General features: G+C 36.9%; 1 protein-coding gene and 1 pseudogene across 1 annotated transcript in view; both read right to left on the bottom strand.

Annotated features, from left to right (window-relative positions):
- The window catches only part of LOC102867116, a 33,754-nt pseudogene extending 25,812 nt beyond the window's left edge, over window positions 1–7,942 (bottom strand).
- Window positions 7,836–12,063, bottom strand: part of LOC102875755 (DNA damage-regulated autophagy modulator protein 2-like) — a 38,534-nt gene continuing 34,306 nt past the window's right edge. Inside the window, exons 5-8 of the mRNA XM_006899293.1 lie at window positions 11,068–11,245; window positions 10,472–10,554; window positions 8,693–8,785; window positions 7,836–8,185 (exon numbers count right to left, since the gene is read on the bottom strand). Coding sequence (XP_006899355.1) covers window positions 8,078–8,185; window positions 8,693–8,785; window positions 10,472–10,554; window positions 11,068–11,245 — 462 coding nt within the window. The 3' untranslated portion in view covers window positions 7,836–8,077. The remainder of the gene's footprint in view (window positions 8,186–8,692; window positions 8,786–10,471; window positions 10,555–11,067; window positions 11,246–12,063) is intronic.

Below are 12,063 nucleotides of genomic sequence, written 5' to 3'. Positions count from 1 at the left end.
ATGAGGTGGATTGATTCAGTGACTGGGATAATTGGGATGGGAGTGTCAGAGACAGTGCGATTGGCACAGGACAGAGCGGAGTTTAGGGCTGCTGTACATAGGGTCGCTATGAGTCGCAGGCTACCCGATGGCACATAAGAACAACAACATATGCACAAAATGATAGTGGATACAGCATGTCTTTTCCCAAGCTGATTCCTCCTGGCAACATGTCCAATGTATGTAAGACAAACTTTCACTATCCTTGCGTCTAAGGAGCACCCTGGTTGCACTTCATCCAAGGCAGACTTATTCATTCTTCTGACAGTTCACGAGTTATTCAGTACTCTCCTAAACAATTCAAAGGCATCTGTTATTTTTCTATCTTATTTCTTGATTACCACAGATTCACATGTGAGTCATTTAAGAGATCATGGTTTGGATCAAGACTACCTTAGTCTTCAGACTAATATCACTGCTCTACAGCACTTTGGAGAGTCCTTGCAGCAGATTCTCCCAATGCAACATGCCTTCTGATACAATGGGTTCTGATTGTGGATCTGAGTAAAATAAAATCTTTGATATCTTCAAGTTTTCCTCCGTCTATCATGATGTTGCTTTTTGGTCTAGTGGTGAGGATTTCTGTTTTCTGGATGTTGAGGTTTAATCCCTATTGAAGGCTGCACTCTTTGATTTTCTGTAGCAAGTGTTTCAAGTTTTCTTTGCTTTCAGCAAGCAAGGCTGTATCATCTGCATAATACATGTTGTTGATGAGACTTCCTCCAGTTTCTTGAATGGTATACTTGGCATACAGATTTAATAGGCATGGGGGGAAAAAAGAATACAATCCTGATGCACATCTTTCCTGATTTTTAAATCCAGCTGCAGTAGACTCAAGGTCATAATTTGGATCTTGTGGGCTTGTTTTCATTTTCTTCAGCTTCAACCTGAATTTGCACATGAATAATTGATGGTCTGTTCCACACTCAGCCCCTGGTCTAGTTTTGCATTTTGATATAGAGCTTCTCCACCAATTCTTTATACAGTCAATCTGACTCTTGTGTAGTACATCAAGTACAAGTGTATAGCTACTGTGGCGTTGTTTTTAAGGCATTTACAATGAATAATTATTTTTAAATATTTTATTATTTTGTGTGTGTGTACCATCAAATTGGATCTGACTGGTACAGGAGGAGATTGCCCCTCCTTCTCCAGCAGAGCATCGGTGGATTTGAACTGAGTACCTCTGGGATTGCTGTGCAGTTTCTTGTCACTAGGCCACCAGAGCTCTTGAATAAATTATTGAGTGTACAAAGCATAATCATACAGACTCTGTGTTCTTTTATGTTATAAACTCTGTATTTTCCAACTATCAGTCCTTCTTGACTCCAATTTTTGCATTCCTGACACTACTTATTATTAATAAATATTGATTGCAGGTTAGAAGCATTTCAGATTGCAAAAGTTGGTAGAAATCTTCAATTTCTTCACCTTTGGCTTTACTTTTGGTGCATTTATTTAGATAATAGTTGTAGTAGTACTTTCTTGTATGTGTGTGAACAGAATCCTCCTACCACTCACAGTATTAAAATTCATTATAGACCTTGAAATAGTCTTTACTATAAATTCTTCGTCATTCTCAGTATATGATTATCCTATTCAAAGTAGCCTGTACCAGTTCATCTCAACTCACTAATGCTGAGAATGCTGATCTTTATGCATACCGTTATAGGGTTTTATAACATTTTTTTAAATTGTGTTTTATACAATCACTCCCATGCAGTATGTTTTACAAAATTAATCACCATTGGACTATACCCATCATTACATTGTCTTTTCAGATCCCCACCAGATTTTTCCCATTTCCTTTACCCCCTCCCTCTGCCCACTAAATTGTGCAACCCTGTGATTTTGCCCCTACCCATCCTCATCCCTCTGCTTCCATCCCTTCCTTCCTTGGGTCCCCACACATATTTTACTAGTTATCTATTTTTTAAAAAAATAGTCCTTTGCAATATTTGTCCTTATGAGTTAGTTCAACTTAGCATAATGCTCTCCAGTCTCTCCTAAGTTATATAGTATTTCCTTTAAATCAGTGCTCCTAAGTGCTGCATAGTATTCCAATGTGTGACTGTACCACATTTTCTCAATCCATTCAAGTGTGATTAATATTCAGGCTGTTTCCATGTTTTTGTGATGGTGAATCTTCATTTGTGTCTTAATTCTATGTTCCTTGGGGTATATTCCTAGTAGTGGAATAGGTGGGTCATACAGAGAGTTTCTATGTTTAATTTTTTAAGGAAATGTCAAATTGCCTTCCAGAGTGCTTGTACCATTCTATAATGGTACAGTGTATGAGAGTTCCCACCTTTCCACATCTTCTCCAACATTTATTGCTTGCTGCCCTGCTAAACTTTGCCACTGCTACGGGGGTGAGATGGTATCTCATTTTGGTTTTTATTTACATGTCTTATATGTCTTCTTTCCCTAGATTCATACTTTGTAAAATCCACATTCCAATTATTAATGGATACTTGCAGCTTTCCCTCCCTAATTTTTTAGTATTTTCCAATCTGATGCACTTGACTTCAAGCACTATACTCAACAATCTTCTGCTATTAATCCTAGGGGTTTTGAAGGCCTATTATTTCAGAAATGAACGGCCAATCTTGCTTCTTTGTCCATCTTTATCTGGAAGCTCCACTGAAACCTGTCCACCATGGGTGACTCTGCTGGTATTTGAAATTTGAGTGACATAGCTTCCAGCATCACAGCAACTCACAAGTTGTGCCAAGATAGCAAACCAACAGAAAAGTAGACAAGTGCAATAATCACAAGAGTAAATTATAAAAAGGCAAGCATTTATATAAGCTATATAATAAGCAGAAAGGTATAAGTCACTCCATCAGTACAGCAAACGGAAGAAAAGTGCAGTACCCATAAAATAAGCAGGCATAAAATATTATTTAAAACATTATGTATGCTGTAGGAAAGGTGTGTAAAGAGCTTATCAAGAAGTGGGGAGGTGCAGCAGTCATCCTGGGGCAGGGTTTCTGCTGGCCTCAGACGACCTTGTAATAGCAGCTTTTAAATTCTTACCTAATAACTATTATCTGGGACATCTCAAGGCTGGCATCTGTTGACACACAGTGTCATTTTTCATATATTTACTTTTATGTATCATTACATTTAGAATTTATGCTGAACATTTTAGGTTTTTTCCTCTACATTTCTTTTGCTCACTGCTTCAGTAATTCGCTTATGTTGTCTTATGCTGTCACTTATGTCTGTCTGTACTTTTTTCTTTTTATTGCCTTGTAAATCACTGCAAAAGAATTACTCAATTTGTTTACTCTTTAACTGATGGATGTTAGGATTATAAATGCATGAAGAATATTATGAATAAGGTTGCTGTGAACATAGTTATTTTTTTGTGAAAAAAGCTTTTCATTTCTTTTAGATCAATTCCTACAAATGGTTTTTATCAGGGTCACTTGCTTAATTTTCCAAGAAACTGCTACACAGTTCTTCAAATTGATTTAATAGCAATGCAAGAGTGCACGAGTTTCAAGTGTTCAACATTCTCACCAACTTTCTGTCAATCTATCCCCTACCCCATCAGTTTTTTGACTATAGCCATTTTATTGGTTTTAGCTGCTGTCAAGTCAACTCCAACTCATAGTCTATGAGAAACAGATCAGAACCTTGCCCTATCCTATGTCATCCTCAAGGTCTCTCCACCATGGCTATCATCACTGTGCCCACCCACCTGTTGAGGGTCTTCTCTTTTGCCCACAGTCTGCTAGTCCCAATATAGTTATCTTTTTCTACGGATTGGCCTCTCCTGATCACATGCTCAAAATAGCTGAACTGAAATTTCATTCTTTGCCTTTAAGGAGCACCCTAGTTACTTTTTCTCCAAGATAGATGTTTGCATTTTTGGCTCTTGTTGTTAGGTGTCATCAAGTATGACTCATAGTGGCCTTTTGAACAACAGACCTGCATCCTGCCCCATCCTCATCATCTCTGACACATATGAGCCCATTCCTGCAGTCACTATGTCAATCTATCTCATTGGGGGTTTTCTCATTTGTTGACCCTCCCATTTTTCTAAGCATAATGTTCCTTTCCAAGGAAAAGCCTCCCCTGGCTACATGTCCAAAGTACAAGATGAAGATTCACCATCGTTCCATTCAAGGAAAATTGACTATACTTCCTCTAAGACAAATTTGAATGGTAAACAGACACATGAAGAAATGCTCCAAATCACTGGCAATAAGAGAGATGCAGGTACCATCTCACTCCCGTAACAGTGGCAAAGTTTAACAGGGCAGCAAGTAATAAATGTTGGAGAGGATGTGGTGAGAAAGGAACTCACATACATTGTTGGTGAAATTGTAAAATGGTACAACTATTCTGGAAGACAGTTTGGAACTTCCTCAAAAACCTGAACAAAGACATTCCATATGACCCAGCTATTCTACTACTTGGAAAATACCCTTGGAGAATATGAGAACTGAGGCACAAATGGAGATTTGTACACCAATGTTCATAGCACCATTATTCACCATTGCAAGAACATGGAAACAGCCTTAATGTCCAACCACAAATGAATGGATTGAGAAATTATGGTGTATTCACACAATGGAATAGTACATAGCACGCAGGAGCAATGATTTTATAAATTATTACCTAATGGGAGAGATTGGAGAGCATTGTGCTGAGTGAACTCAGTCCCACAAGGATAAATATTGTATAAAATAATTATTTTAGAATGAGTATAAGGATCAAAGAGGGGTGGGAGAGGGTGGAAGCAGAGGGATGAGGATGTGTAAGGGGAAGGGGATTAATAATGGGGTTGTACAATTTGATGGGTGGGGAAGGTGAGGGAAATGGAAAGAATTTGTTCTTGAAAACAATGTATTCAAATTTTGTAAATAAACTAGTAGAAGAAAAAAAAAACAAAACCAAACCCAACCACCTGGGTACCATGGGTATAACCACCACCATGGGTAACCCTTGTGGCATTTGACACATTGATCTCATCGCAGCAACCTACAAATTATCTTAGTACAGCAAAGTAACAGATAGGTGCTGTAACAATTAGAACAATGAGTTCTCCAAAGACAAGAAACTGACAACTTAGTTTGTACCTCTAATAGCAAGGTAGTCTTCAGCCCAGGCCCTCACCCGTTGGCTATAACCAACTGTTAATCACAAAGGTCCATCCACCGAGATCTAACTGGTTTAAACAAGAGGAGCTCAACCCACAAATGCCTGTTAATTAAATAAAAAAGACCTACCTTTCCGATTGCAACTGGTTCAAACAAGAGGATCCCAGCCCCCAAATGACTGTTACTCAAATCAAGAAGACCTATCTTTTAGATTCCAACAGCTTTAAATAAAAGGCTCCAGCCCCCAACTATTAATCAAATTAAATAAGTAACTTATCAGCAGGAGCAATGGCAATGAAGGAGGAAGCTGAAGCTGTGAAGACACTGGCAAAAAAACAAGGCCCCATGAATCAATAGAATTGATTTGTTCCAATTAACAGATGCAGCCTAGGATGTGCTCACTGGTCTATGCTAGGAAATTTGGAGGACAGCTGTCAAGCCAACAGATTAGAAGAGGTTTATATTTGTTTCCATTCACAAAAGAGGTGACCGAAGTGAATGTGGAAACTATTAAACAATATTATTAATGTCATATGCAAGCAAAATACTGATGAAGATCATTAAAGCTTGGCTAGAACAGTACATAGATAGGGAACTGAAAAAAGTTCAAGCAGGATTTAGAAGAGGTCATGGCATCAAGGATATCATTGCTGATGTTAGATGGATCGTCGCTGAAAAGAAATTCCGGAAGAATGTCTATACTTTATTGACAATGCAAAGGCATTTTTGTGGATCATAAAGTTACGGCTAATAATGAGAAGAATGGGAATTCCAGAGCACTTAACTGTCCTCATGCAAAGCCAATACCTAGACCAAGAGGCTGTTGTGCAAACAATAAAAGGTACACAGCATAGTTTAAAATTAAGAAGGTAGTGTGTCAGGATTGTATTCTCTCTCCATACCTATTCAATCTGTATTCTGAGAAAATTATTCAAGAAGCTGGACTCTATGAAGAACATACAGCATCAAGTCTCGAGTCTTTGGAGGAAAACTCATCAATAATCTTTGTTATGCATATGAAAAAACCTTGCTTGTTGAAAGTGAGGAGAATTTGAAGCACTTATTACAGAAGAACAAAGAATACAGCCTTCAATAGGGATTGCATCTCAACATCAAGAAAACAAAAACTCTTTCCCTGGATCTATAGGTAACATCATGATAGATGGAGAAAAGATTAAAAGCTGTTTACAACTTCATCTTGCTTTGATCCAAAATAACATACTTGGTACCAGGAGTCAGGAAATCCAAGAGATGTATTGGGAAAGTCTGCAGTCAGAGAGCTCTCCAAATTATTAAGGAACGATGATGTCAGTTTCAGGACTAAGGTGCATCTGATTCAGGCCATGTCTTTCCAATCACTTACTAAGCATCTGAGAGATAGACAACAAATAAAGATGACAGAAGAACTGATGCCTTTAAGCTGTGGTGTTGGAGAAAAGTATGGACTATCCCGTGGACTGTCAAAAGAACAATTACATCTTAGAGAATGTGCAGCCAAAGTGTTCCTTGGAGGCAAAGATGATGAAGCTTTGTCTAACATCTTTTGGGCATATTGCCAGGAGAGGCTATTCCTTGGAGAATCACATTAGGAAAGGTGAAGGGTCAGTGAAAGAGACGAAGAACCTCAACTAGATAGACTGACAGTGTTATCGCTGCAATGGACTCAAGTGTGTTAGATACTGTGAGGACGGCACAGGATACAAGGTTCAGATCTGTTGTTTATAGGGTTACTATGGGTCTTACTCAATTTGATGGCACCTAACAACAACTGAAGTCTGGGATGACTTTTGTTATTACTCTAATTGGTACTATGAACAAATTGCTGTCTTGTTTACAAATACTAAACTTTGGTTCATCTAACTCGTTATTAGAATGAATCTTTTATTTACAGTTAGTTGTAGCACCTTATGTCTTAGCTTGGAAGTTCTGCTGAAACATGTCCACAATAGGTGACCCTGCTATTCGGAATACCGGTGGCTTAGCATCATAGCAACACACAAGCTACAGCAATACAACAAGCTGACAGACACGTGGTCCTTCAACAAGATGGAATGACACCATGACTGTAGCAATAGAGTTAAGCATTACAGAAATTACGCGCTCAGCATAGGATCAGGGAGGGTTTCATTATGTTGTATACAGGTCACTATGAGTCAGAGGCAACTCAACAGCACCTAACAATAACAGATCTCTTCCAAGATGATTAAAATCTTACATTAGTGACTATGCTCCATTAATCTATGGGAAGCTCATATGACAAAAACAGTTCTAATCTCTTGTGCAAAGCTTAAGGAAGGAATGAGCTCACATGCTTTTAGGTCTGCTTCGCTTTCCATGTGGATTCCAGAACAAAAACAGGTAAAATATAAAACACGTACTTTATGACTGTGAAGTAAAGAACCTTGAATTATCTTCACTAACTTTATACTAAGTTTTCAAATCCACAGAGTTCTAGACTGTGCGAATGAAGAAATAAACTTGACACAATCATTGTTTCAAACCCAATTCTAAAGGAGTTGCAAATGCTGATTACATGAGGTCTTGGAGAACGGCTCTTCATAAATGTGCTACAAGAAAAAACATGCTTTGTAATGAGTTATAAAAAGGAAAATGCTGGGTTTTGTAGACTGTTTGGTGTACTTCTGGTTGTTTCTCTTAAATAAAGTAGAAAACAACAATGTTATAGTCCTTTGGTTTTATTTTCTGAGCTAAAAAGTATAGGCATAATTGTTTCAAATGGTCCTCTTGATGATGTCCTTTAAAATAACTTGACAAATGGCTTACTTCATGTCTCTTGATTATAGTATTAAATGTCACTATCAGTGATTAACTGGTTGAAAATTGTAGAGCAGATTAAGTAGCATTTGTGAATATTTCTCAATCCCTGAGAATCATAATCATCTTAGAAAGATGCTATCCTTTCATCATAAGTCTCTGGAAAGTAGTCGAGTTCGTTCATTGTTAACTGGGCAAGGGACAGTGTCATAGAGTGTTAATCCTTGCAAATTGGCTTCCACTCGCAAAGAAATTTTCTGCAACAGAAAAGAAAATTACATATAGAAGCTTGCTCCTTGATGACTGATCACATCTTCACTGTGCTCTATAAACTATCTTTTGTATTTTGGAATGTAAATAAATTCTAACAGGAAACATTTAGACAGCTATAGTACTGGCTAAGTATCCTTTCCAGTACCAATTAGTCTAAGAATGCTCTTTTTGATTTAAAAAAAAATCCTTGGTTCCCAAGAATTAGGAAATAATAAATGTTGATTACAGTGATGGGGGAAAAAATCTATATTTTTTCAAATTCATCTGTCCTACAATGCTATCTTTAAGAAAGATCTTTGCTAGTAACATTATTTTTTTCAAAACAGAAGCAATTCACGTGGGAAAGTATTTTTCTGTAATCACTGCTCATGGTGCCAGATTTTTAAAAAATGAACTGCAAATGCTGGAGAAAGGCTACAGATTTGCTTATGAAAAAATATGCTACACCTGAAGATTTGACTCTGCATAAATCTAATTCTGAGTTTTCTTACCTGAAAATCACGAATATAAGTCAGGAAAAAGCCAAAGAAAGAAAATGACATGGACCATTCAGCTGCAGTAGTGATCAAGTGAAGTGCATAACCCTTGGGTGATGAAAGAAAAATAATTATTCTTTATAATTTCATTGACATGATCTGTAATTTCTTACAAATAAAAATATTAAAAATTCTAATATACCACTGTGCCTTATAAAAAATCAACCCTTTATTACTCATTATATTTCAGTAATTAGAAGAAAGACAAAAGGATTAGCCTCCTAAGTAATACTAGTTTTTACTAAAAAAACTGTTTCGTTTAGAGTATATAAAATTTCCACTTGAGTAAGAGGAAACAGGAAAATTCATAGTCTAAAACCAAGGAGCTATCACTTTTCCTAAAGTCACAATATTTTAAGATGCTTTTAAGAATTTACACATAGGTTTTCAAGGTGCTGGAGAGCAATGGTGTCACTCTAGAGACTAAGGTGTGCCTGGTACAGGCCACGGTCTTTGCAATCAGTTGTTATGTGTCAGAGAGTTGGACAATGACTAGGGAGGATAGAAAGAGAATTGATGCCTTTGAGCTGTGGTGCTGGAAAAGGTTATTGAGGGTACCATGGACTGCTAAGAAAACAAACAGGTTTAGCCTGGAGAGGGTGAAACCGTGCTGCTCCTTGGAGGCAAGGATTCTGAGGCTTCATCTGACATACTTTGGACATGTTGCAAGGAGGGACCAGTCCTTGGAGAGAGACATCATGCTTGGGAGTGTGGAAGAACAGTGCAGGAGGGGAAACCCTCTATGAGATGGATTGATTCAGTGACTGGGGTAAGTGGGGTGGGTGTGTCAGAGACAGTGAGATTGGCACAGGATAGAGCAGGGTTTAGGGCTGTTGTACATAGGGTTGCTATGGTTGCAAGGAGCTCAACAGCACATAACAACAATTAAGAATTTAAGTAAATCATGTTCATCATAAGCTTAGTAACTGTAACTTTCAGAATATTAAATAATACATGGATTTTTAATTAGAAGATCTAGTAGATTATTTCATTTATTCATACTCACAAACATAGCCTATTCAGGGCAAGGTCTTAAAAGAGGATTTAAAACAGAATGTCATTGAGTAGTTCATGGTAACAGATGAACTTGCTTTAGTTGACTATCTGTCCCTCCTCTTCATTCTCAAGTTCTAAGATGGCTACAACTCTACTACAATGGAAATTAAATGTAGTCTTTATAAACCTCTAAAAGGCAAAAAAGTAATGGAGGACAAAAACCTCTTTTCAAGCTAGAAAATGAAGATTGTAATAACAAAAGGTCTCAACTTGGGATATAATATAATATATCCATATTTTTTTGTTGTTGTACACCATTGAGTCAAACTGATCAACAGTGGAACCTCCAGTGGGTTTTCAGAGGTAGTTCATCACATGGGAGGAGACCACCATCTTTCTCCTGTGGAGCCTCTGGTAGATTCAAACTGCGTGCCTTTGGGATTGCAGCACAGCTTCTTACCAACAGGCCACCAAAGCTCCTAGCCACATTTACAGAAGCCAATACCTGAGAACATTTTTGCTTATCACATTCTTTCATGACTTCTGGATACCCAGTGATAACAGGAGAATATGAATGGTTCTTCATAAACTTTATCAAGGTTAGAAAATTATTCTCGTATAAATGTAAAATTCTACTGAAAAAGTTTCATTGCTTGTTGGAAATGAAAAAGACATAAAAATCCACAGAAATAGGCATTTTTAACATAAAAATAAGTTTTTGAGACAGTAAATTCTTACTCTGTCCTCAGGGTTCCAATGGAGTTTCTGTATTACATCACTGCCAAAATTACCAGAGTACAGGAGTGATGAGCAAGTCAGCACTATTAAGAAATAAGTCAAGGAAAAAAAGACCTCTGAAGTAAACGGTAAATTTAAATTAGATTCAAGGAAATATTACTTTAAAAGTTTAAAATGATTACTCAGACATTAATTGCAAAGGGCCAAACCAATTTTCTCAAATACTTAATATGATAAGCAGTTATAGAATTAAAAATATACACAGAAGAGCACTATAAAATATTTCTCATAGTCAATTTCCTCATCTTTGCTCAATAAATTAGTAATTCTTCTACAACCTCTTGGAGATAATTGTTCTCAGATAGGGGATTACTTCACTTTTCATTTCTTTCAAGTGTGCACATTCAGGCTGAATACTGATGAGTACTTCTTGCTCAGTTACTAAGGTTCTAAGTACAATATGAAACAGGTATTTCCATATTTAACTTAGGATTACTAACCCAAGGATCTCTCTCACAAAAGTTCCTTGAAATCTGGCAAGAGCACTCATTTCAAATTTGTTCTTCCATTTCCCACCATGTTACAGGAAAGGATACTGCTAAGTGCACTTACTACACACCAGATAACCAGCAGTAGTCTGATCCAGAAGACTTGTTTGCCATGAATTCTAGGTTGCATGTGGTAGGAAAGGATAGTCTGAACAAACATATACAATGAGCCCAGTCCAAAGGTGAGGATCGCTCCACCTACATGTACAACAAAAAGGGCTGTTTTCTGAGAGAGAGAAGAGAGAAAGACATTAAACACACTTGGCAACACAAGGTTTAAAAGCATTAAGTTAGATTTTAGGGGAATACTCATTGAGTGACGATGTTCCATAGATTCTACAAACAAACCCTTTTCTGAAATCATTTTCTGTAACAAGACAGTATGAATCTGTAATAAAACCAAATTATTTCATATGCCATTATTGAAAATATGAAAACAATTTACTCTTTTCCTCATTTAGTAGTACATTTAATGGGGCCTATTATGTCCAGGTACTATTCTAAGTCAACAGATAGAAATACAGACAAAAATCTCAGCCTGATTGGAATTTACTCTTGTAAGGTAATATAAAAAAATAAATAAATTACATAGCATGCCAAAAGTTATAGAACATGAAAAGTTCAAGATACGAATTAGCCTGCTTTCAAAGTACTGAGAGAAAGTACAATGTAAATTTAAAGACTCAACAAAATAAATGTCTCTCTTTGGCTTTAGCTTGACAGATTCTTGAGATATTACACAACAAAGGATTGCCATAAATTACATATTTTTTCTCCTTTACATTCACATTGTACTTTCTAATATTAGATATAGTTTCTGCTTGTAAATGACAAAATGTTCTACAAATAAAGGGTTTTTACTGAATCACTGCATATCACTTGGTTGAGAAGGTACAGAATAGCTCTTAGCACAGAGTTCTCAATGACGAAGGCAGTCACACATGGCTAGACAATTTCTACTTCACAGTCAGCTGTGCTAATTTACAAACATTGCTGGTTCTGAGTCCAATCTTTTTTTTTCCCTTCATGGTTATATGGCATTTC

This window comes from Elephantulus edwardii, unplaced genomic scaffold (genome assembly GCF_000299155.1).
Source record: "Elephantulus edwardii isolate Elephantulus edwardi_28Jun2011 unplaced genomic scaffold, EleEdw1.0 scaffold00252, whole genome shotgun sequence".
NCBI lineage: Eukaryota > Metazoa > Chordata > Mammalia > Macroscelidea > Macroscelididae > Elephantulus > Elephantulus edwardii.
This window is presented reverse-complemented; position numbering and strand designations above follow the sequence as displayed.